The sequence below is a fragment of the Scomber japonicus genome, chromosome 14, assembly GCF_027409825.1.
Source record: "Scomber japonicus isolate fScoJap1 chromosome 14, fScoJap1.pri, whole genome shotgun sequence".
NCBI classification, from domain to species: Eukaryota; Metazoa; Chordata; class Actinopteri; order Scombriformes; family Scombridae; genus Scomber; species Scomber japonicus.
Genome location: NC_070591.1, coordinates 5,498,125 through 5,525,538, shown reverse-complemented (window position 1 = coordinate 5,525,538; position 27,414 = coordinate 5,498,125). Strand labels below are relative to the sequence as shown.

Sequence of the window (27,414 nt, the reverse complement as noted above, 5' to 3'; positions counted from 1 at the left end):
GTTTTACTCCCGTTTTTTTAACTTCCGATTTAACTTTTTTTACTTCCTGTTTTACTTCCGGCTTTATTTTTACTTCCGGTTTTATATTTTTTACTTCCGGTTTAACGTCTTTTACTTGACATTTTTAAGAACAAACAGCTCATCACTTAGTGGAGAAAACAATCATTATTTCAACTGATATAATCTGCTGTCTGTCACATCTATCATTTTAACAACAGCAACAGAGATAATCACCAAAGAGTTAAATAATAAAAATGTTTTCTGCTCTTTGCTACTTGAAGAGAAAGAGAAGAGACAAAGAGGTCCAATAAGAGATTTGGAGGTTTTGTGAATGTGTGGAGCTTTGCAACCTGGAATCAGATCCAGAGTAGATATAACTTTTATATTAAATAAAGCTAATCGAATACTATTGTTCTAAATATTACATTTAATCTGGGTAACCATGGAGACCAGGAAACATTTACATTATTTAAATGAAGTAATTAGGTGGATGCTCTATTCTATTTCTCAAATTACATGTTTTTATGTTTTACGTAAAGAACATTGAGTTGCCATTGTGTATGAAATGCGCTATAGAAACTAAACTTTTTACTTCCTTTCTTTACTTTTTTACTTCCTTTTTCACTTCTTGTTTTACATTTTTACTTCCCGTTTTACTTCCGGTTTGACTTTGTTACTTCCTGTTTTACTTCCGGTCTTACTTCCGGTTTTAATGATTTTAAAGCTTAGCTTTTTTTCTACTTCCGGGTGTACTTTGTTACTTCCTGTTCTACTTCCGGTTTTTATTTTTATTTTTTACTTCCAGGTTTTACTCACGTTTTTTTTACTTCTGGTTTTACTTTGTTACTTCCTGTTTTACTTCCGGTCTTACTTCCGGTTTTAATGATTTTAAAGCTGATTATTATTTTAATATTGTAGTAAAACAGGAAGTTTTTTTTTTACTTCCGGGTGTACTTTGTTACTTCCTGTTCTACTTCCGGTTTTTATTTTTATTTTTTACTTCCAGGTTTTACTCACGTTTTTTTTACTTCCGGTTTTACTTTGTTACTTCCTGTTTTACTTCCGGTCTTACTTCCGGTTTTAATGATTTTAAAGCTGATTATTATTTTAATATTGTAGTAAAACAGGAAGTTTTTTTTTTTACTTCCGGCTTTATTTTTACTTCCGGTACTTCCGGTTTTACTCCGGGTTTTTTTACTTCCGGGTATACTTTGTTACTTCTGGTTTTACTTCCGGTTTTAAATTTTTACTTCCTGTTTACTTTAATGATTTTAAAGCTGATTATTATTTTAACATTGTACGTTTTGTTTCTCAAATTACATGTGGAGCTCAATATTTTATATCTCTTACTGTCATCATTTTGGATTCCATTTAAAACTTTACTGTTTCTGCTTTCTCAACCAAAAAAAGATGACAGATCTTTGAGCTATTAATAACTTTAATTATTGGAAAATATTCAAGCTCAACCTCCATAAGATTTGAGAAGGGATTCAAAAGGATTCACATTTGATTATTAGCATATTTGATGATGGATTCAGTTTTAATGAAACAATACTGTTACTGATAGTCATATTTTCTTTGCAGCTCTTTCTAGTGGCCAAGACCACTTCTGACTATTTGGATGCTGAGATAACATACTGTAAAACATAAACTGCGTATTAAAGTCAACCCACGTCGTGCTCAACCTTTCTTTCCATGTGTCCGTCCAGGTTGCTGATCCACTCTCTATCCCTCTCTCTACCAGGAGTGCTTGCTGAGCTCGTCATCTGACCCTATTGACATCTTTGAGAACAACCCAATCGATAAGAGTACCAGAGGTAAGAATCCACACAGTGCATCAGATCCAATTACTGTATGAAGAGGCATCAAAATGTTTTAATCAGAATGTACAGGTTTTATGCTTTTTATGGACAAATACAGTGTGGTGAGCTGCCCTTTTTGTTAATAGAAGACTCAACAAGAACAAACTGGTGCAAAATTACATGGAGACAAAAAAACATCTGAATGAAATCAACCAGGCTGAATATAGAGACAATACATATGTGTGTGTGTGTGTGTGTGTGTGTGTGTGCAGCTGATAAAAGGTGACTTTACAATATTAAATGAAAGATCAACACAATAGATAAAAGCAGGGAAAGAAATAAAAATAAACAACAGTTACTATGATATGCATAAAATATATGATATGTAAAATAGGGTTGCAAAATTCCAGGAATTTACAAACTTGGAAACTTTCCATGGGAATAAACAGGAATAAACCGGGAATTTACTAAACTGAAGGTATGGCTTATTAGGGAACTTAAATATAGTTGTGTAAAATAATATTTTAGCATAATCCTGACTAAAACAACCAGATATCATGCAGTACAGTTGAATATCTGTTCATGTTTTTGTTCTGTGTGATTGTTCAACTTGATCATGTTCAACTTATCAATACATCTTTCCACTAAATTACCCTCAATTGCCATAAATTCCCAATAATTCCCATAAATTCCAATTATTCCCATGGAAAACTGGAAACTTTCCGGAAATTTACCGGTAATTTTCCACCCCATTGCAACCCTATATGTAAATAAATCATTTAAGATTTGGAAAATGAAAAGACACTGAAGGGAAATACTGCACAGATTCGCCATTTTTAAAAATAAACAAAACATACTTTTAGTGCATTTGTGAAATGTAGAAATGATTATTGTGTGACTGTAATTTATGTAATATAATAATAATAAATATTGTGTAAGGAGATGTTACATAAAGGTTTTTTTTTCACAAATGAGGAAAAGATGTATTATACTGTAGCTTCACAGTAAGAGGAATGAGTTATGAATACCATCAGTAGTACAGTAGGTATGTTTGATGATACCGCCCTTGAGGTGACGTCACAGTAGGGCTGCTCGATTATGGAAAAAAATCATAATCACGATTTATTTGGGTCAAAATTTAAATCACGATTATTAAAACTATTTTTTTAAACTTTAGAAACATGCTGCATTTATTGTCTATTCGGTTTAATTAATGTTCTCTCCCAGCGGCAGCCTTTTATCTGCCGCTTAACGCAACACACAGCAGAAAATGTGCTAGAGATATTAGAGCTGAGCTGGTTACCATGACAATAGTTCACACGTCACTTCCTGGTTTTTAATAATTAGTCAGTAAACTCAGCATCGTCTGACGCAGGCTGGAAACTCTGCACTTTTATTTACAGTTAAAACATTTCACCTTGTGTTTCAGCTTCTGTCAAACTAACAGAGCTGCAGCGGCTTCCTGTCTAAACTTTTCAAAATAAAGTGCATCATCTGACGCAGGCTGGAAACTCTGCACTTTTATTTACAGTTAAAACATTTCGCCGTGTGTTTCAGCTTCTGTCAAACTAACGGAGCTTCAGCGGCTTCCTGTCTAAGCTTTTCAAAATAAAACCTTTGTTATTGTGCGCTACCTCATTATTATTATTAAAAAGAGTTTCCCCTTGATTTTCTTAGTTTTTGAGATCTTTTGACCCCTAAATCGTAATCACGATCAAATTCCGATTAATTGAGCAGCCTTACATCACAGCCCAGAATAAAAAGGTAACATCTGGATGATCAGTTGCATAATATTATCCCCCAACAAAGGGTCCTAATGTACTGGTAAAGCATTTCACTTATAGTGCATATACAGATGTGTATAAGGCCCACAGCTACACATAATGTTTCTCCATTAAAGGACCTGAGCAGGTATCAAAAATGTCAAACTTCAAATGTTGGTGCAGGGAAAAACAAAACAAAACAAACATGTATAATTTTTTTTTTTTTCCATAATTGACACATTTCATCATTTCAACAGTTACCGACGATCTTCATTACCAAGATGCAATTTCTTCAACGTTGCAATAATAGTAGTCTTTTAAAATCCAAGTGAAGAAAAAAAATCCTCCTCGTCTTCCTCCTCCTCCTCCTCCTCCGCTGCTGAACTGAACGTCCTCTACAGTGCATTGATCTGGTTTAAGGTCCGCGTCGTTCCTTCCAGCAACGCGTCTGAGTGAATTTGTGAGTCGGGACATTCATTTCAGCTCAGATAATTTCAGCTCAATATCTTTCAGTGGAGCTCAAAGCTATTTAGTTTGGTTTTTAGTGGTGTAAAATAAGTGCTTGTCTTTGTCAATATGGCAAGAACACATGACAGATAGACAAGTGGAGCCCTGGAGACGCAGAGTGGAAGTAGGGAGGGGGATGGGGGGTTGGAAGGGGGAGTTGGGGGTCTGTCAGCTCTCATTGTAGTAAAAAAACACATTTTCGTGCAACAACCTGCAGCAAAAAGTCCATTTTTTGTATATTTTTTTGTTTTCCTGGCTCATCAGGACCAACACATACACACAAGGGACACACAGAGCATATTGATGGAGAGGTTTTCCATCCGATCCAAAAGAGAGGAAAGGGATCAAGTTCCATTTTTCCCCCCAGTTTGGGTGATTCCTTACATCACCAGTCCCGTCCATCATCCAAACTCTCCGATTTTTTGCCTTTTTTTGTTTTGTTTATAATGTTTCCCCTTAATTGGAACATCTCCAGTGCAATCGATGGGTATGTTGGCACCTCGTGGAGGGCGTCCGGTTCATACACAGGTCCCCTGGTGGTGCACGGTGTGTTTGCGGTGCTTCAGACCGAGGCCTCTTTCTTTGAAGTCCATCACTCGCTGCTGTGACGTGTCCACCAGAGCGCTGGCTATAGCGATACCTAGAGGTTACACAGAGAAAAAGACATTAAAAGTTAAAAAAGGAAGATAGAAAATACTGTTCTGGATGTATTTATATGTAAAAATCTGCAATATGTGATAATTATATTCAGGGCCGTTTCAAGGAATTTGGGGGCCCCAAGCAAAATGAACTTGGAGGCCCCCCCACCACCACCGCCCACCAACGTCGACACCACCTGGACCACAGCAAAAAAAAACCTACGTCCAGCCCGCCCAAAGCCTACAGGAACCACAGCATAGACACACTGTTGAAGTTCAACCACACATTATATCAATAAAATATTTCTTAACAGTGCAAATACTGCTTACAAATGTTGCATATAGGCTAATGCACACAGTATGTATGTATGTTTACTTATTTTATTTGAACATTTGCAATCAACATATAAACAAAGTGCAAATTCGGTATTAAATATAAAATCCAACATAGATAAAAGTACACACACACATATGAGATTAACCTTTAAAAAATATGCAAAATATACATCTGCTGTTTGCGAGCCTTGGCTTCAGCAAAGGCAACCACAATGTCCTCCATGTCCAAAGACCGGCGAACATCACGCTCAATTGACATTCCTGTGAATCTCTCTTGGCTCATGGTGGACCTCATATATGTCTTTATCAGCTTCAAAGTAGGGCTGGGGCGACGCGTCGACGTAATCGATTACGCTGACGCAAAAAATACGTCGACGCAAAAACTGTGCGTCGATGCGTCGTTTGAAAACAAAAAACGAGTAGCGGTAGAGGCAGCAGCAACGCAAGTGAGTCAGTTGACTCTGATCAATGTAAAAAACCAACTCGTAATTCTGTGCCTGGCTGCCACATCAATGCTAACATTCCTCCACTCCAATGCATGACTACATCATGTCTTGGATTAAACACACACACTACACACACATAGACACACATTACACACCGTATTCTAGAGTGAAAAGGCAGAGTGTATGTTCCTATGAATGAAGAGCAGTTTATCCTCTTAATGCACGCTGTTCCTCTTACGGGACGGGGCGGATGTTAGTAGGTAGCCACAAGTTCTTCTGAATGTTTTAAACAGCAACCCTTAAACATATATATTCATGCCGTGCATTGTTAGAAACCTTAGATTGTCCTGATTCATTCAAGACCACTCACGACTTATATGGTTGCTCACAGCCGTAATAGTATTAGCGATTAGCTCGGCTAGCCACTCAGCTAAAGTAAGAACAGCTATAATGCTACATACCTTCAAAGTCTTCCCTTTATCCACAACGATCATCTTATGACTCAGGACTTTCTGTACAGCTCGCCAAGTATCCATTCTTGTGAAATATGAAATCCGTTTCCATAAAACCGGAATATTTTCCTCAATATGTCAACATGTATTCAGTCCAACACGTAACGTAATAACACAAATAACAAACCATACACAGTACAGTGTGGGGGGCCCCCTTGAGGGGGATTCCGATAACAGTGTCGCTGCACTTTCCTGCATTGACCATCACAGCATTAAAGGGACGCGCACACAGTTTGTCGTTGCATTCAATTCAAAACCAGTCGTTGTCTGGGGGCCCCCGGCCAGCTCGGGGCCCCAGGCAATTGCTTGGTTTGCCTGTCCTGTTGCGACGGGCCTGATTATATTACAGGTGTGGTGAGTTTAAATCAGAAGTGTCAAACTAATTTTCATTCAAGGGCCACATACAGACCAATTTGATCTCATGTGGGCCGGACCATTAAAAGGAAGGAAGGACAGAAGGAAAAGAAGGAGGAGAAGGAAGAGAATACAGGAAGGAAGATCGGAAGGAAGGAAGGAAGGAATGAAGCAAGGAAGGAAAGACAGATGGAAGGAAGGAAGAAAGAAAGGTAGGAAGGAAGTAAAAGAGGAAGAAGGGCCGGATTGGACCTTTCAGCGGGCCGGTTCTGCCCCACGGACCGCATGTTTGACACCACTGGTTTAAATGATGCCATAGCAACTAATTAAGCTGATATCTCTTCATTAAGAATAACCTGTTGACTATACATTAGATTATTCATTAAATATAATCTTAACATGTATTTGTCTGTAGTTTTCAGCATGTTTCTAAATTAGGTTTATCATGGGCCCTTCTTTCATTTATATTTCTATTAACATGCTTTGTATTGGCAAGATATAACTCTATTGTGTATGTGCAGAAGAAAATATTAATATCTTTTTGTAATGATAGTTCCAACAACTTTTCACCTTTATAATTTTTAAGGGGCAAAAGTTAAACATCACCAAACCTGCTACAACATATGTATAACTAGATTAAAGCTGATATGGCTTCATTAAGATTAATCAATCACTTCCTGTTGACTATAAAATCTATATTACTCCATTTAAATACAGTCTTTACATTTATTTTTCTGTAGTTTTCAGCATGTTTTCTAAATTATAGGAGTTCCACAAGGTTCTATTGTAGGCCCCCCTTTTTTCTATTAACATGTTTTAGTAATATATAGCTCTGTTATGCATAAAAAGAAGAAAATATTAATACATTTTGAAACAACGGTGAGAAGAATCAAGTCAATCGGGAAAGTTAAACATCACCAAACCTGCTGCAACATACATACAATAACATAAAAGCACACTAATGCTAAACTTTAGGCTAAACTTACTGTAGAAAATCAAATATATAGTAGTTCAAGAACGCATTTGTAAAACTTTTTAACAATTATGTACAAAGCGGAGTTCCTCAAGGCTCTGTTTTGGGTCTCCTTTCTTTTTCTATTTCAGCAATAGTTTAGTTTCTTTGGATTCCCATTAGCTGTTACCCAGGCAACAGCTACTCTTCCTGGGGTCCATGTTAAAATAAACACAACCAATTACAATATAACATAAATGCATACCTAAATAGAGTGCCCCCCCCCCCCCCTTAATAGCATCATATTTATTGTATTGACTGATGGCCAAATGTCTGTATCAGCTCACCTCTGATTAAAATGAGACCTCCTCATAGACGTAAGATAGAGAAGTGACTTACAAAAGGTCTTCTTTTATATTTATACCAACTGAACCATCAGTGAAATTACATTTAATGTATTTCTGGAGTCTTTATTTATTCCTCTGTGTGTGTAAAAACATGTTTTAACCCCAGAAATGTTGATTTTCTTTTTGTCTAATTGCCTGAAAATCACTTGGATGATTCCACACACTACATTGTTTGCAAGTAAAATTAATCATCACTACTTTCATTATATATAACGGGTGTTGTATTAATATTTAAAGCATCTGTGGTCTTCATGGGTCAGGGGAGTTTAAAAAGTGCAACATAAATACATTAGTGTGCTGTTTAGAGCCTCAGAAAGGGAGCGGCTGGCTGCAGAGAGGAGGATGAAGTGAGAATGTTGAGTAAAGTAAAAGCAAGTTGAAAAGCCTCAGCTGGCGTGTGACAGGAGGAGACGCATCCTTCCACCGGCAGATACCTCATCACAACATCCAGACAACATTTTATCAACACCTCTCCGGCCAGCATTGTCTGGCTTCAGCGGGGAGACGAGGGGGCTAAAGCTGAAGTCACTGAAGCGTATCTCCCCTCCATCCTGTCTCTTTCTTCTCTTTCTCTCACCGGCCAGCAGCAGGATGTCATACCTCTCTCTCTCTCTCTCTCTCTCTCTCTCTCTCTCTCTAAACCAACCTCTGTATCTGATGTGCGACTCGCCCTCTCCGCAGCAGCAGCAGCAGGGCTTACACACACAGAGAGCAGGCCGGATGCACCAAGGCATCAGATGCCTCGCAGCATTGTGTTACCTTGGCAAGTCGCTACTGTTGTTAATGTGGATTTAGGAGTCATGGCAAGCTCTCGTTCTCGTCCTGCCTTTTCTCTCTCCCCTCCCAGACAACCGCCGTCCCTGACAATGCACGGTCATTACGACTGGAGCTCAATCTGCCGCTATGCAGGAGCCAAATAAACAAAACAGGCAAACAGTGAAGGGGAATCTGCTTTGCTCTTGATATGATTTGGATGCAGGATGTTTTCAGCATTTCACACTCAAGTGATTCTTGGGATTTTTTTTTTTTTTTTTGGTGGGAGGAGAGAGAGAGAGGAAAGCTGATTACACAGTCGCTCAGTGTGTGTGTGTGTAACCTACGTGACTGTGCAGGTGTATGTGTGTGTGTGTGTGTGTGTGTAAATAGCAGTGTGGATGCACCTGTACACATACATGATGTGTAAAGTTCACACACAGCAAACAAACATAGCAGCGAGCAGGTTATTTGCTGTCTTAATCCAAAAAAAAAAAAAAGAAAAGAGAAAAAGATGGAAGATGCAGGAGGGATGGTGATTGGGCGAGCAGCACCTGGTCTGTTGGAATATGGTTCATTATGGCTGTGTGTTTCTCTTTGGCAATGTTTTATAGGTGTGTTTACTTTGGCTACCACAAAACACAACCCCAGATTTGGCTTTATGGTGCTCGTTATAGTTAATTGGTGCTTTACTCCAAATGTTGGTTTTGCTTGTTTCCAGGTCTAGGAGTAAAAAAAAAAAACACCTCTAAAGTTTGTAGTTGCCTCTTTCAGTCAATGCTAGAGCTGTAATGTTTAGTCCAAGAGATCATTGAAAGGGGAAATACCAAATATATTATCTGGTTGTAGCTTCTGAAATGTGAAACTGAATCTCTTTGAATTATGGACTGTTGATCACACAGTTTGAAGATGTCACCTTGGGCTCTAATAACAGTCATTTTCACTATTCGGGCATTTGATAAAGGTACATTTTTTTGTGTCCATGTGGTTTAGTTTAAATTTAAAGGGTTAAAATGTGAAAATAAACGTATGAATAACTTGAACACATCCTTTTTTGTCTCTGAGGTAATTTGATATTTAGCAAATTGAGCAGTTTACATTTAACCCTCCTGTAGTCCTCGAGTCAAGGAAGGAAGGAAGGGAGGAAGAAGGGAGGGAGAAAGGAAGGAAAGACAGAGGAAAGAATGAAGGAAGGAATGTAGGTAGGAGGGAGAAAGGAAAAGAGGAAGAAGGACAGAGGAAAGAAGGAAGAGAGGAAGGTAGAGGGGAGGGAGGAAAGGAAGGAAGGAAGGAAGGGAGGAAAGAGAGAGGAAGGAAAGAAAGAGAGAATGAGGAAGGACAGATGGATGGAAGGAAGGAAGGAAGGAAAAAAGAGAAGGAGGAAGGACAGAAGGAAGGAAAGAAGGAAAGGAGGGAGGAAGAAGGGAGGGAGAAAGGAAGGAAAGACAGAGGAAAGAAGGAAGGAAGGAGGGTAGGTAGGAGGGAGAAAGGAAAAGAGGAAGAAGGACAGAGGAAAGAAGGAAGAGAGGAAGGTAGAGGGGAGGGAGTAAAGGAAGGAAGGAAGGAAGGAGGAAAGAAAGGAAGGGAGGAAAGAGAGAGGAAGAAAAGAAAGAATGAGGAAGGACAGATGGATGGAAGGAAGGAAGGAAGGAAAAAAAGAGAAGGAGGAAGGACAGAAGGAAGGAAGGAAGGAAAGGAGGGAGGGAGAAAGGAAGGAAAGACAGAGGAAAGAAGGAAGGAAGGTAGGTAGGAGGGAGAAAGGAAAAGAGGAAGGAGGACAGAGGAAAGAAGGAAGAGAGGAAGGTAGAGGGGAAGGAGGAAAGGAAGGAAGGAAGGAAGGGAGGAAAGAGAGAGGAAGGAAAGAAAGAGAGAAGGAGGAAGGACAGATGGATAGAAGGAAGGAAGGGAGGAAGGAAGGAAAGAAAGAGAAGGAGGAAGGACAGAAGGAAGGAAGGAAGGAAGGAAAGGAGGGAGGAAGATGGGAGGGAGAAAGGAACGAAAGACAGAGGAAAGAAGGAAGGAAAGACAGAGGAAAGAAGGAAGGAAAGACAGAGGAAAGAAGGAAGGAAGGAAGGTAGGTAGGAGGGAGAAAGGAAAAGAGGAAGGAGGAAAGGAAGGAAGGAAAGAAAGAGAAGGAGGAAGGACAGATGGAAGGGAGGAAGGGAGGAAGGAAGGAAGGAACAGTCAAAATAGATGGGGTCAATTTGACCCGGGAGGACGACAGGAAGCTTAAAGACCTTATGAACAAATATTATATTTCAGGTGTGCTGTTCATAGGAAACAATAAAAGGGTTAGGGGTTTAGCTTCCACACTGAAAGCCGTCTCAGAAATGTCTGTTTTGTATTAAATTACTCGGCTGAACACAAAGACAGATGTTTGGGCACCAACGCTTTCTTTCTTCAGTGTAATAAATAAACAGAGAGATTTATGACATGTCTCTCCCAGCACCTGGTCTACTGGAGGCTTCTCTCTCTTCTGGGGGTTTGCTCCTTCTTTCCTCCCTCCCTCCTTCCTTCCTTCCTCCCTTCTTCCTTCCTTCTTTCGTTCCTTCTTTCCTCCCTCCCTCCTTCCTTCTTTCGTTCCTTCTTTCCTCCGTCCTTCCTTCCTTTCCTTCCTCCCTTCCTTCTTTCCTCTGTCCTTCCTTCCTTCTTTCCTTCCTCCATCCCCCTTTCTTCCTTCCTTCTGTCCTTACTTCTTTCTTTCCTTCCTTCTTCCTCCCTTCTTTCCTTCCTTCTTCCTCCCTTCTTTCCTTTCTCCCTCCCTCCTTCTTTCGTTCCTCCCTCCCTCCCACCTTCCTTCCTTCCTTTCCTTCCTCCATCCCCTTCTTCCTTCCTTCTTTCCTCCCTCCCTCCCACCTTACTTCCTCCGTCCTTCCTTCCTTTCCTTCCTCCTTCCTTTCCTTCCTCCTTTCCTCCATCCTTCCTTCCTCCCTTCCCTTCCCTTCTTCCATCCCCCTTTCTTCCTTCCTTCTGTCCTCCCTTCCTTCCTTCCTCCTTTCCATCCTTTCTTCCTCCCTCCCTTCCTTCTTCCTTCCTTCCTTGACTCGAGGACAACAGGAGGGTTAAAATTAAATTTTTTGTGTGTTTGGTCAAAAGTTTGCTTGTTTCTTGTTTAAGTCTAAATAAATAAATAAAAAGGCCATTTAGTAAAACACTTCCCTTATGTTCATTTATTAAAGAGGGAAACTGTCTTATGATAAGTTTTAGTTGTCAGTTTGTGATTAAAGATTAAAAGTTGGATTTGTCAGCATCTAAACTTCTATAAATATATATCATAAAACTTTGCAAAATAGAGGCAACTTAAACCCTCTTAATGAGAAAAAAAAGATGAAGTTTAGTAAATGATTGACAGATTACAAAGTGAGAGAAAATCTAAAAAGACAAGGAACAGATGAGGGAAGGAAAAGACGTCTCACTTTTCAGACATTAATTTAATCTGCTCTGATGTGACAGACAGCTGTCGGAAATTTGATTATGGAGGACAGGAGACCATGACAAAGGCAGCAGGAATGTCACATCTCTACAAACTAATAATCCATCTGTCTCAACCCAGTTTAAAGCCTTAATCATTTACACACACACACACACACACACACACACACACACACACACACACACACACACACACACACCTCAACAACATCTAATGAAAAGATGACACAAGACTGAAAAAGTAAAGAAAGATACTCGTTAATTTCCAGCGTGACATCTGAATATTCTTCCATCAAAAATAGCTTTCACCTCTTGACAAATTGCCGTCATAATTGTGTTGGTTTTTTCCCGGGTGAACGCACACATCTCCATTTGCAAAATTAAATTGGTCAAAAGTAATCAAATTATGCTGCAGGTGAGTGCAAGTGCTCATTTGCAGCTGTGGCGACCGGGCGCGTTAATGTGATTGTTTTGTCAGGTGAGTTGATGCATCATTAACCCCCCCCCTTCCTCCTCAACCCTGATAGACTAATGGTTTCATTAGCAAGAGACAAAAATTCCCTAGGAAACGAACATCGGCACAGGTCTGATGTGGAAAACTGGGACTGGGAGCTTTGAAAACATCTGTGCAGGAGGAGCCAGTTCGCTAACGTCAGTCACTAACTTCTCCTCTCCTCTCCTTTCCTTTCCTCTCTTTCTATCTCTCTGTACCATAGACTGTATAACAGAAATGGATGTAACATCTGTGACGTCACCCATTGGTTTGTGGACTGCTGCTCGGAAGCCAATAGTTTCGAATCTAGGCAGCGCCATCTTGAAGATTTCAGGTGCATGCTGGGAAAAATAAAAACACGGATTCTACTTATATGGGCATGAGGCGGAGCCATGGGCAGAGCGGGGAGGTTGCTATGGTTGCGAGGGCTGTATCTCGAGGACATTGGTCAATCAACCTGTCAATCAGGACGTAGCCACGCCCTAATGCATAGCCTGCTTTATCGTCACATATAAAATCAGGGAGGCCAAAATGTCCCAAATGAACATCATACTGCATTGAAGAAGGCTTTAAACTAGCGATTGAGACCATAAACACATTTTGAAAACGTTTACTGAGGTTAGAAATCAAGTGAGAAGTTGGTGAATTCTCCATTGACTTGTATAGAGACGGTCGCCCCCTGGTGGCCTTTTGATAGAATGCAGCTCTAAGTTACTTCCGCGTTGGCCTCATTTCAGAGGACCTGAACTCCCCGCCTGGTCTGTACATCAAAAGCCAGGTTTGCTGATCAGGATCCAGTATAATAGCAAACAGAAAAGGAGGACAAACGAAAGGAAATCAAAGCCAGTCAAACAATAACGCTTTGACATTCAAATATTTTTGCATCATTGCGAGGCACTGATCTGATTCAAAGTTGTAAGAGACCAGAAAAACTACGACTTGCTTTGATGTACAGATGTTAGATTTCAGGTTTGATCCTGACTAACTAGGATGCCTTTCATTAATAGTACATGGCAGTGTTTGGTGGAGCCTTTTTTTAGTTGTGCTTGTTCAAAAGAAACATCCTTAAATTACCTCAAATTCATATTTAAATATCTGTAAAATATATCCGAGCAAACAAGGGTAAAGAAAAAGGAAGCTGGAGACTCCCAGAAAGTCGAAGAACATGCTTTGTAGTGGTAGAAAAAGTTTTAAAAGTATTGATTAGTATCAAGTGGAGGAAGTATAAAAGGTTCACATCAGGGTCTTCACCTTGCCTTTACCTTTCAGTGAGCCCTTGAGTCTTACTTAATCCTTATATAAGGGTTTAAAATTGAATGCAGGGTGAAATAACATCTTTAAAACTTGAAATTCATATTTAAACAGCTATAAAATAAATCTGAGCAAACAAGGCTTAAAAAAAAAAGAAGCCAGAGATTCCCAGGAAGTTAAAAAATGTTTAGAAAGTCTTGATTTATGTGGCGATATCATTTAAAATAAACACATATAGAGATCCAAAGTCAGTAAGACCTTGAGTCCTACTAAACAAGAGTAAAAGAAAGGAAGCTGGATATTCCTAAAACATTGAAAAAGTCTTGATTTATGTAGCTATATCATCTAAAATAAAGTATAAAGATCCACATCAGGGTATTGACCTTTTTCTTAACATTTCTTTCCTGTTTTTATTTATTTATCTGATCCAGTTTGCAAAGTCAGTAAGACCTTGAGTCTCACTTAATCCTTATTTATATATATATATGTTTAAAATTGTCCCGTCAATCATTTTAATAGCAAAGCCAAAACAACAACAGTAAGGTAAGAACAGTGACTTAAAATGATCAAACCATCATGTCCATATAATAAATAGATGAGTTCCCTGACTGTAAATACCACAATAAGTCAACAAGCAGACAGATGAAGGAGTTTGGGGAGTGGGGGAGGGGGAGGAGGGGGTGGGGAGGGGGTTGATATAGGAGTCCGTCGCAGTGGGGAGGATGGTTTCAAAGACTAGAGAGGATCAAAGTATCGGGGATCCATTCTGGGTCAATAGAGCCCAGTTTCCGAGCTCTGCCCTCCGATTCCTGTCAAGCAGCTGTCCAGTCAGACACCCAGAGGGACACAGTGGGACGGAGACGGTTGAGACAGAGACAGAAAGAGGGGTGGGGGGGGGGGGGGGTAGTAGTGCGACAGCAATGCTTACAAGGCCAGTGGCAACAGTCTGAGTGAGAGGAGAGGAGAAGGTTTGACTTAAAAATAACTCAAAGCCATCGTCTGAAATATGATTGAATGCCATGAAAATCAAAGTCAGTTGATATTCAGATCAATCTTATATAGTTTCAAATGTTGAGGACATGTTTAGCCTAGTTTAGCATACACACTGGAAACAGGGGGAAACTGCTAGCCTAGCTTAGCACAAACACTGGAAACAGGGGAAACTGCTAGCCTAGCTTAGCACAAACACTGGAAACAGGGGGAAACTGCTAGCCTAGCTTAGCATAAACACGGAACGGGGGAAACTGCTAGCCTAGCTTAGCACAAACACTGGAAATGGGGGGAAACTGCTAGCCTAGCTTAGCATAAACACTGGGAACGGGGGGAAACTGCTAGCCTAGCTTAGCATAAACACTGGAAACGGGGGGAAACTGCTAGCCTAGCTTAGCCTTAATGAAAACTAGAAGAATGTTATGGTGTTTTTAATTTGCAGGGTTGGGAAGGTTACTATGGAAATGTAATAGATTACAGATTACTAGTTACTCAAAAATGTAATAAGTAATGTAACTATTTCAATGACTTCATCAAAGTAATGTAACTTATTACATTTGATGACTTTTTTAATTTTCTAACCAATGTTTTCATCTGTTCCACCTTCCTTCCTTCCTTCCTTCCTTCCTCCCTTCCTTCCTTCTTTCCTTCCTTCCTTCCTTCCTTCCTAAGATCAGCTGTTAGGGTAAATGTTCCCATTAAGCACCAAAATCTAAGTTCAGCTGTGTTGTCATGGATACTGACATGATTTATAAGGGAGATCATTTCTTATAAAGCAACATTTATCTCTCATTGTAAAATGTATTCATTAGTTCATGTAGATTTTGGAATATAAAATAAAGATATCTGATGAATAAAGTGAGTTTAATTGGTACTGTGACTCCATTTAAGTCCATGTGTGCTCCTAATGGTAAATGGACTGTACTTATATAACACTTTTCTAGTCATTATGACCACTTTTACATTACATCTCAAACACACATTCATACTCTGATAGTAGGGGGCTTCCACGCAGGGTGCCAACCTGCCCATCAGGAGGAAATTAACCATTCATACACATTCACACACTGTTGGCATGGCAACGGGAGAAATTTGGGGTTAAGGATGGCAATTGAACAGCTAATATTCCGATTGGTGGACGAGCATTCTACCTCCTGAGCCATAGCTGCCCCCAAACAAGCCCACATCATGATTTATTTACTAAATATAAACAAATATATTGATTTTAAAGAATTAAAAACATCAATATATGTATTCAGTAACATGTTAAATACAACCCCAATTCCAATGAAGTTGAGACATTGTGTAAAACATAAATAAAAACAGAATACAATGATTTTCAAATCCTTTTCAACCTATATTCAATTGAATACATTACAACGACAAGATATTTAATGTTCAAATTGATAAACTTTATTGTTTTTTTGCAAATATTCACTCACTTTGAATTTGATGCCTGCAACACATTCCAAAAAAGCTGGGGCAGGGGCATGTTTACCACTGTGTTACATCACCTTTCCTTTTAACAACACTCAATAAGCGTTTGGGAACTGAGGACACTAATTGTTGAAGCTTTGTAGGTGGAATTCTTTCCCATTCTTGCTTGATGTACAACTTCAGTTGCTCAACAGTTCGGGGTCTCCGTTGTCTTATTTTGCGCTTCATAATGCGCCACACATTTTCAATGGGAGACAGGTCTGGACTGCAGGCAGGCCAGTCTAGTACCCGCACTCTTTTACTACGAAGCCACGCTGTTGTAACACGTGCAGAATGTGGCTTGGCATTGTCTTGCTGAAATAAGGGACGTCTCTGAAAAAGACGTTGCTTGGATGGCAGCATATGTTGCTCCAAAACCTGTATGTACCGTTCAGCATTAATGGCGCCTTCACGGATGTGCAAGTTACCCATGCCATGGGCACTAACACACCCCCATACCATCACAGATGCTGGCTTTTGAAACTTTGCGCTGATAACAATCCGGATGGTCCTTTTCCTCTTTGGCCTGGAGGACACGACGTCCATAATTTCCAAAAACAATTTGAAATGTGGACTCGTCAGACCACAGCACACTTTTCCACTTTGCATCAGTCCATCTCAGATGAGCTGGGGCCCAGAGAAGCCGGCGGCGTTTCTGGGTGTTGTTGATATATGGCTTCGCTTTGCATGGTAGAGTTTTAACTTGCACTTGTAGATGTAGCGACGAACTGTGTTAACTGACAATGGTTTTCTGAAGTGTTCCTGAGCTCATGTGGTAATATCCTTTACACATTGATGTCGGTTTTTAATGCAGTGCCACCTGAGGGATCGAAGGTCACAGGCATTTAGTGTTGGTTTTCGGCCTTGCCGCTTACGTGCACAGATTTCTCCAGATTCTCTGAATCTTTTGATAATATTATGGACCGATGATGAAATCTCTAAATTCCTTGCAATTGTACATTGAGAAATGTTGTTGTTGTTAAACTGTTGGGCTATTTGCTCACACAGTTGTTCACAAAGTGGTGAACCTCGCCCCATCCTTGCTTGTGAATGACTGAGCCTTTCGGGGATGCTCCTTTTATACCCAATCATGACACTCACCTGTTTCCAATTGACCTGTTTACCTGTGGAATGTTCCAAACAGGTGTTTTTTGAGCATTCCTCAACTTTCCCAGTCTTTTGTTGCCCCTGTCCCAGCTTTTTTGGAACATGTTGCAGGCATCAAATTCAAAATGAGTGAATATTTGAAAAAAAACAACACAGTTTATCAGTTCGAACATTAAATATCTTGTCTTCGTAGTGTATTCAACTGAATATAGGTTGAAAAGGATTTGCAAATCATTGTACTCTGTTGTTATTTATGTTTTACACAACGTCCCAACTTCATTGGAATTGGGGTTGTATTAAATAATGAGGAAATAAACCCTCCTGAGTAAAATCTTAAAGGTCTGACTTCAGATGTAACCTCCTTTGTAATCATTTTTTTTCTCAGTAACTGTAACAGATTACACTTATATTTTTGTGTAATTAAGTTAGTTAAAACCATTACAAGTAATTAGTTACTCCCAAACACTACTAATTTGTACGTGTGATCTCTGTGTCCAGTCTAAAACATCTTGGATTTATTACTATACTGATGAAACAACATTGATCAGTTTCTTCATTTTTCTCTCAGTGAGACTGAAAACAAATGAAAAAGTTCAGATGTGTGTAAATATTCATATTCTTGCTTTAGTGATTCCACATTTTAATCAAATTTTACACTTAAAAATGTCTCAAATAGGTTTGTGAGGCAGCTGGATTCAAGAGATCATGCTAAAATCCATCTAGTCAGGTTTCAGGTTATTCAAGTTCAACAAATCCAGCTGCCTCACAAGCTAAGACTGATAGACACTGACGAGCAGATGGTTCAGCCAATCAGCTGCCAAGTAGTTTTTGGAAAGTGCTGCTCTTTCCCAGACAGTATCCTAGAATGACACAAAACCAACGTACCTTTCTAGTTTATGGACTAACTGACCAACCAAGCATAAGTTAGACTGATTCATTAATTAATTAGCATATTTCATTTTGAGTGTTGTCTCATATCACTGTGTCATAATGACATCATAATGACATCATGCCTCTATGTTTCTCTCATGCAAATGACCAAAATCAATTTCCTTTCAGGCGATATTAAAAGTGACTTTTCCTTCTCCTTTAGGGAAGAGGGCCAAAGTGAGAATGATACAGCAAGAAAATAAAAAAGGCTCAAGATGCTTTGTCAGGACTGGAGAGAGAGGAAGGAGAGAAGGAAGGAAGGAAGGAAGGAGAGAGAAAGAAGAGAAGAAAGGCTAGAACAGGTAAAGGAGACAGATCTTGTTTCATTTGAAGGGAATTTGTGCATTTTAATGGAAACTAAGAAGAAGCAGCAGCAGGAGATTTGAGAATAGAAATCTAACAAACTGATAAAATAGAGAGATGTAGGAAGGAAAGGAAAGGGAAAAGAAGAGATGGAGGGATTATAGATTTTTCCACTTCTCCTCCTCAAGCTAGTTTATAGCAAACCAGGAGAGGATTTATCAAAGCGTAACCACACGACTTATCGTCTTCTGCTTCACTGCTACGATATGCTAATCTAGTTCGGTGGGTGAAGAGGGCATCGCTACTGACTCTCACTACCAACTGCACTCGTTTAACAACTCCCTCCATCACTCGTCTTTTGTTCATTTCTGCTTTGTCTCCTGATTCATCTGTAACACTCTACCTTTTCTATCCTCGATGTTTCATTTCATTTTAAGGCCTCTCAGCTTTTTAATACCTCCTTTCTCTCGTGCTACTCTTTCTATTTTTACCCACAAAAGACTTTCAACATCTTACTGTACCTGTATTTTTTTTCCTCTCTCTCTCTCTCTCTCTCTCTCTCTCTCTCTCTCTCTCTCTCTCTCTCTCTCTCTGATATTCTTGGGTCTATCTCTGCTGCTGAATAGGCAGATTAGCGCAGGAAAAGGCGGCTGTGAATACTGCTGCGCCTCAATCTCTATTGACCCACTATCTAAGCTCGAGAGAGAGAGAGAGAGAGAGAGAGAGAGAGAGAGAGAGAGAGAGAGAGAGAGAGGAACATATAGCCTAGAGTCTCCCTCTCTTCTTCTCCTCCTCAGCGACACCGTTGCACCGAACTGAGAATAAGTGCAGCCTGGTAAATCCATTAATACCGTGCTGATTGAGTCTCATTTCATATGAAACAATAAAAATGAAATGAATGAAACAAGTGCAGCTGCAGGAGGGAAAGCATTAGGACGTAAAACTTGACAAGAGAGAGAAATATGATGTTGAAATAGAGAGAGGGGCTGCACGGATGGAGGAAAAAAAGTAGTGACTAGAGCCAAAAATAAGATCTCTATTCCCCTTCTCCTTTTTTAAACTTTCCATCCATTCCTCGCTCTGTCACCTGTCCTGTCCTGGCTGTCAGTCTTTCTCTCCGTCTCTGTCCGTCATGTCAGGCCACTGTGACTTTGAATCAGTCAAACAGTCACTCAGTGGTCAAGCTGCTCCTGCTGTGGCGAGGCGGAGGCGCTGACGGAGGCGGAGGCGGGCACCATGTGCGAGTCGTCGTCCACCGCAATTTTGGACGACAACGGCTGTCAGCCAGTCTAACGGCAGTAAGTCGGCTGAGCTCGCTGTCACTTTCAGAGCTCCTGGTTGAATTGTTGTGCGAGAAAACAAGGAAAGAAAGTTGTATTTTTATTGCAGGGTTTGATTTGGGCTTCAAATAAAGTGGCCCCCTGTGCTCCTGTGAATGTTTTTTTTATTTTTTTTTATGTGAGTGTGTTTCTGACTCAGATCAGAGTAGAAGCAAAAAGCCATACACCAGCTTAGAGACCTCTTCTACTGCTGCAGCTTGTAATCTCATCACAAAGACTAGCCCTGTGGAGAGACACAGAGAGAGAGAGAGAGAGAGAGAGAGAGAGAGACACACAGAGAGAGAGAGAGAGAGAGAGGGAGAGAGACACACAGAGAGAGAGAGAGAGAGACACACAGAGACAGAGAGAGAGAGAGAGAGAGACACACAGAGAGAGAGAGAGAGAGAGAGAGAGACACACAGAGAGAGAGAGAGAGAGAGAGAGAAGAAAGCTGACTTTGAGACTCAGAGCTTAGCTAATACAAAAATGGTAAAAATAAAAAAAGAAGTGCTTGCCGTCGTATGCTATTTCCAAAAGTGTCTCCAGTAAAAATAGCCTCTGTTCTTTAATATAAACTGTTGATTAGACACATTGAGGTTGAGGCGCTGGGCTGTGTCGTAAAGTGTGACCTGTGCTGCAAAATCCACAACTTGCACCCTAAAGTTGAAAATCTGAACTTCTAAAAATGAGAATACACTCCTCTCAACCAAATAGGCTTCATATTTAACGACATCTATCATCAGCTTTCTTTTCTTCGTGTGCTTGATCATCATTTCCATTTCCACTATGAGCTATAAATGGGAAAAATAAGGATGAAGACACGCCCTTAACCAGCTGTTCATATCAGTTTACCACCTGCTCTACCAGTCTGTACATCTGTCAGTGAAACAAACAGGAACATATTTAGTGCTTGGTGTTTAGTTATTTAGTTACAGCCAAAACAGCTGTAATTACACACAACTGTGCAGCTCTTTATTTATCTTACTGTTCATGTCATTAATTCATTACCTATGACCATCATCAGCAGTGAGAAATCTCAGAAATGTAATTAATCAATAGTTTGTAGCGCTCAAATCTAAACTTTCCAAGGTATGACACAACTAAAGATAAAGATAAAGTTTCAACTCCATTTGTGCTTTAAAGACAATAAAAACATGAAAATCGAATAAAAACAAGAAGCACATGAAGCTAAAAAAGTTGAGATAGTAGGCTATTAAAAAAAAGTAAAAAGATGCAGCTATGATAGTGTAATGTGGAGAGTATTGCACTTAAATACATATAATAAATAAAATAATACATAGAAGCAGAGGATTATTGTTTGTTTACAGTTTTTATGGCCCAGGGAAAATATGTTGACTCGTATGTAAATTAAAGAAATGATCAAAATGAATCATAAAAAAGTGACTAATCAATGTTAACTTAATAAATGTGGCTTTGATTAGCATTTTACAGATCTCTATGTAAATGCAAAAAAAGATTAATCTCCACCTCATCACATCTCACTCATGAAAATGGTCTTATAAATGTTGTTGATGCATGTGGCCCCTGCACCAGGTCACCATGGCAGCAGGCTAAGGTCTCCTCCTGCTCCTTTCTGGGGAATCTCATCTCTTTGCCAGGTTTTACCCTGAGATGAAATCCCTCCATCACGATCTGGTTCTGCCCTGGGATCAACTCCCGATTGAACACACCTGGAAAACCTCTTACGGGAGGCATTCAGACATTCAATTGGCTCCTTTCAACGTGAAGGAGCAGCGGTTCTAACTCTGAGCTCCTTCCTGATATCTGACCTCGTTGCTCTGACCCAAAGACTGAACCAAACACAAAGTCTGTCTGTCAATCTGGAGCTCCATCTAAACTTCACTTCTGAAAGAGGGACGCAAAGCAAAACAAACATGTGTGAAAGCCTACAGACGCTCGGCCAGTCAGCCTACAGACGCTCCGCCAGGCAGCAGGACTGATGATGATGGATAGCAGAACAAACGTCAGAGCACAGCGGCGGTGTCACATGTACCGATAGATACACGGGTATGATAAATGTTTCAAATAAAGCAATGACTTCCTCTCTGACACAATGCAGCATATCTACCTGCAGTGGCACATATCGCACCACTGCTGCTATTATATTGATTTATACACAAAAAACTAAAAGGCATGTCTTTGGTTTCTCCAGTTATGACCAAAAATAGTTTAAGCCTCCTTTTGATATCACATAAAATGCAATTTAACGCCTATCTCACCGTCATACTGGTCAAAATTGATTGAATTATTATATTCAGGTGCATGAATTTAATGACATTTATATAGTAGCTAGACCTGGATAAGTGTCATTAACCCTTGTGTTGTCCTCCCGGGTCAAATTGACCCCATCTCTTTTGACTGTTCCTTCCTTCCTTCCTTCCTTCCTTCCTTCCTTCCTCCCTCCCTCTTTCTTTAATTTTTTCTTCCTTCTTCCCCTCCTCCACTCTTTCTTTCCTTCCTACTGTCCTTCCTTCCTTCCTTCCCTCCCTCCTTACTCCTTTCTTTCCTTCCTACTGTCCTTCCTTCTTTCCTTCCGTCCTCCCTCCTTACTCCGTTCCCTCCTTCTCGCCTACATTCCTTCCTCTTTTCGTCCTTACTCCTTTCCTACCTACCTACCTTCCTTCCTTCCTTCCTTCCTTCCTCCTAACTCCTTTTCTTCTCTCCTTACTTCCTTCCTCTTTTCCTCCTGTCCTTCCTTCTCTCTTTACTTCCTTCTTCTTTTCCTCCTTCTGTCCTTCCTTGACCTTCCTTGAACAGGAGGGTTAAATGCTAAAATCTACACTTGCCCAGTAGCATCAGTGTTTGCTACTAAAACCAACAGACTGAGAAACAGTTTCTCCTCCAGAGCTGTTGGTTGCCTCCATTTCTTTCTTCCTCACAGAAAAATGAAACATTTGACACTTTAAGACAGAGGTGTCAAACTCATTTTCATTGAAGGGCCACAAACTGCCCAATTTGATCTTATGTGGGCCGGACCATTAAAAAGATGGAAGGAAGGAAGGGAGGAAGGGAGGACAAAAGGAATGAAGGAAGGAAGGAAAACAGAAAGGGAGGAAGGACAAATGGAAGGAAGGTGGGAAGGAAAGAAAAGGAAAAGGATGGAAGGACATGTGGAAGGAAGGAAAGAATAAAAGTGAGGAAGGAAGGAAGAAAAGAGGTTGGAAAAGAAGATAGGAAGGAAAGATGAAAGGGAGGGAGGAAGGAAGGAAGGACAGGTGGAAGAAAGAAAGGATAGAGGTTGGAAAAGAAGACAGGAAGGAAAGATGGAAGGAAGGAAGGAAAGAAAAGGAGACGGAAGGAAGGACAAGTGGAAGGAAGAAAGAAAAGAGGACAGGAAGGAAAGATGAAGGTGGGAAGGACAGAAAAGGAGAAGGAAGGAAGGAAAAAATAAAAGTGAGGATGGAAGAAAGAAAAGAGGTTGGAAAAGAAGACAGGGAGGAAGGAAGGCAGGAACAAAAGACAGGAAGGAAAGTGGGCCGAATTGGACCCCTCAGCGGGCCGGTTTTGGCCCACCGGCCGCAAGTTTGACACCCCTGCTTTAAGACATTCATGCTGCTACTTTACACAAGCCTCCTCTGATGGTGCAACATTACATCTCTTAGATATTTAAAGTGCTGTTAATTTATTGAGAGAAAGCCTTTAAAAAAACTTTATTGTACTGCTGATGTAAAGACAGTAAAGTTCATTCATTCATGATGATGTCGACTGAAACCACTTCCTGCATCCTCACACACCATTGTCTAAATAATCTCACTGTAATTTAAAGTTTAAAGACATATAACATCTGACAGTCTGTAATCAGCTACGAAAACTTCATTCATTCATTTTCTTTCCTGCTCATCCTCTGGGAGTATCATTGTCCATTACATTTAAGATGTTTTAATACTTTATAAGACTTTTATTTTGTAGGAAATGGATTGAATGCTTTCTAAGGATTTACACATATCAAATGCTGCCCCTATATGTTTCATCCTTTAGTCTTCCTAGTGATAAATCAGTCTTATCCTCAAGTTCTGAGAAACTCCACAGAGAGACATCCCTAATATAAAAAAATCAAAAGGAGCTTCTTCTTCTTTCTTTTTTTTTTTTCTACTGTCGGGAGGATTTGGCGCCAAGAGTTGGCATCACTACTATGAAGGAGCAGAATGGCAGAAGACAAGCTCACATTTTATTCACAGAGTGACACATTCTTGGTCTGAAACCCACAAACGGCACAAGAAGAGACAGACAGACAGAAGAAGAAGGAAAAAAGGAAAAAAGAAAGAGGATTATGGGTTGAGAAATTGGCAGCTGAAAGACTCTAACTTGTAATTCTTTTCTTCCTCTTTTCTTCTGGTAATGAACATGAGTATTTTCTCTGTCTTACATATAAAGGGTCAGTTAATGGTAACACCTCAGGGGAGCAGAGCAAAGGAGGACAGGAAGAAGAAAAAAAACAAAAAACACAAAGAGCAAAAGACGGTGCGAGGGGAGGTGAGCTAAAACAGGCTCGCTCATCGAGGATTCCTCTTGAAGTGTCTCCCCCAACGAGGCGAGGGGGCGGAGCTAGCCTGCAGTGACTTCACATTCATACATGCTCAACATCAATGGAGGACTGCTGTCTGACCCTGCGCCGAGAGTCTCTCTGGGGAGCAGGAGGGTGGGAGGAAGGAGCCGGGAATGGATGATGGGTGGGCGATTTCTTTTCATCTGCTTCTTGGTGGGGTTTTTTTGAAGTTTTATTGTGTTTACATGTTTTTTTCGTGTGTGTGTGTTTTCATGGAGAGTTGCACATACGAACGCGATCGAAGATGCTCATCTAGACAACCATTGACTTCAGGCTTCAAACACTGGCATTGATTTGATGAGAAAAACAACAGATCAGCCTGGACGTCCCCCCAGAGAGCTGCCTGACGAGAAGTGACGAGCTTCTCATTGGCACTAATTTCCTGAAAATGAGTCTGGTGCTGCAGTGATGAGCTCATGGGCAAAACATCAGGTAGTGGAAGGTGGTAAACAGAAAAACCTGCCAGTGGAATAACAGCACTATTACTCTGATAGTGGTTTTTAAGATTTTCTGTTATAGTAACCCTCCTGTTGTCCTCAGGTCAAGGAAGAACAGAAGGAAGGAAAGGAGTAAGGAGAGAAGGAGGGAGGGGAGGAAAGGAGGAAAGAAGGAAAGGAGTAAGGATGAAAAGAGGAAAGGAAAGGAGTAAGGATGAAAAGAGGAAGGAATTTAGGAGAGAAGGAAGGAAGGAAGGAGGGAGGGAGGGAGGAAAGGAAAGGAGTAAGGACGAAAAGAGCAAGGAATTTAGGAGAGAAGGGAGGGAGGATGGAAGGAGGAGGGAGCAAAGAAAGAAGGGTGGAGGGGAAGAAGGAAGGAAAAGTTAAAAAAAGAGGGAAGAAGGAAGGGAGGAAAGAAGTTAGCCCCGCTAGCCGGCTAATAAACGTTAGCCCCGCCCCCAGTCCGCTGACGTAATCAGTTCTTGCTTTAGACCAGCAAAGAGTTGGTCCTTGCTCTGGCTCCCGTTCTGAGGCTCAGGGCTAGAGCTTTAGCGGTGGAAAAGCAAAGAACCGGTGCTTAATCAGGCTCTGGCTCCGAACCAACACCAGCTCCAGCTCGGTGGAAAAGGGGTAAAAGATGCAGATTTGGATCTTTGTTTTAAGCCTGTGCAGAATTTTAATCTTCGTCACAGAGTTGAGCCAGTTTGTTTTTAATTCTGACACCTTTCTGCCTCTATTTTGGGTTTTACTTACACTCTTATGTCCATTAGTGTGTGAATGGGCCTCGAATCTGAGTCATAAAAACAACCTTCAGTTCAATCGGAGGATGAATGGAGCTACGGTGAAACCTGTGTGGTCTCCTTTATGTAAGATACATTTCTACAGCCATTTAATTCACTATTGTTGTGTCGTGCATTTAAAGATTCATTGCAACAAATATAGCGTATAACTTAGAGCTCTCTTTATTACCGAGCCACATATATAAAACTCCCGCTGTCACTAAGAACATAATAGATAAACTACTTCCTGTGTCTAAACCGCAGCAACCTTTCAACACACTGCACTGCATTAGGAAACACCACAACCATATAAGAGTAATCATTTGGGTGTTAGTAGTAGTGAGATTATATTACACCACCTACTGAGCATCCAACTAACGACACTGAGGCAGGAAACAATCGGTTATCTATCGCTTATTTGTAACGTCACGTCTTCTTTTTATAATGTCACCATGTGGGTCATTAAACTTGTTGCAGTGTGTATTAGTGTGTGTGTGGTGAACTATCAGCTTCTACCTGCTGAGAAGATATCACAGTCAGAAACAAGGGATGAGGAGAGGAGCAAGGGGGAGCTTGACCTCTCCTGCAAGATTACTAGAAAATACAGACATATTGGAAGGAAGGAGGGAAGAAATAAAGAGAGAAGGAAAAGAAGGAACAAAAAGAAGACAGGAAGGAAAAATGGAAGAAAGGGATGAAGGAAAGATGGAAGGAAGGAAGGAAGGAAAGGCAGACAGAAGGAAGGAAGAAAGGGATGAAGGACCGATGGAAGGAAGAACGGGATGAAGGACCGAATGGAAAGAAGGAACAAAAACAAGACAGGAAGGAAAAATGGAAGAAAGGGATGATGAAAAGATGAAAGGAAGGAAGAAAGGACAAAATGAAGGAAGAAAGGGAGGAAGGGCAGAAGGAAGAAAGGGAGGACGGACAGAAGGAAGAATCGGAGAAAGGAGAGAAGGAAGGAAGAAAGGGATGAAGGACCGATGGAAGGAAGGACAGAATGAAGGAAGAAATGGAGGAAGGAAAGATGGAAGGAAGGAAATAAGAAGGAAAAGAAGACAGGAAGGGAATTGGTCCGGAGGGCCGGTTCTGAACACTATGGACAAACTACGTAGAATATAAAGAATATATTTATCAACTCATGAACTATTACTCCAATCAATTAAAACATCCAACCAATACCAAAATCATACATAAAATAAATCTCATGTTACATTCTTCCCTCTCTCTTCAAATCTAATCTCATTTCAAAACTAAAAATCATCTTACACCAGTTTAGCTAGACAATCAAACCCTTTCTCATCACCCCTCATTACATGTTAAAATGACATAAAGGTTTATAACATCAAAGTTGAACCAGTTCCTCTATTTCCTGTTTCTTTTGGTCAGACTCAACTTATTATCCAGACAAGCATTAATGTGTTTTATTTGTTTGTGTGTGTGTGTGTGTGTGTGTGTGTGTGTGTGTGTGTGTGTGTGTGATTTAACTCGACATAAAGCAGACATTTGTTTTACTTTAGCCTCATTTCCACTCACTTTCTTGGACACTGAGCTGTTTACTGCTCCTCCATTTGCTCCTAATGCACTTGTTACCATTAACCTCTTCAGTTTCTTTCAGCAGCATAATTACCTCAGAGGGAAGCAAAAGCCTTTCATTTCGCTCGCTCTGTCTCTGACACTTTCTCTCTCTCTCTCTCTCTCTCCTCTCTCCTCTCTAGTATTAAACTGCAGCAACCGTTGCCGTGTTTTAAGGGCTTCGACACGAACCTCCGTCTAGATGAGAAAAATGCTTTCTTGCAAAGTGCTTCATTTTCCGTCTGCTCTGCTCGTTTCTCTGTCGGGGCACTCGTGGCGTTGAAG

General features: G+C 40.4%; 1 protein-coding gene across 1 annotated transcript in view; it reads right to left on the bottom strand.

Moving 5' to 3' along the window:
* Positions 1-4,590: 4,590 nt before the first annotated feature.
* Positions 4,591-27,414, bottom strand: part of atrnl1a (attractin-like 1a) — a gene marked incomplete at its 5' end in the record, with an annotated part of 358,740 nt that continues 335,916 nt past the window's right edge. Inside the window, 1 exon segment of the mRNA XM_053333595.1 lies at positions 4,591-4,712. Within this exon segment, the coding sequence (XP_053189570.1) occupies positions 4,591-4,712 (122 nt within the window).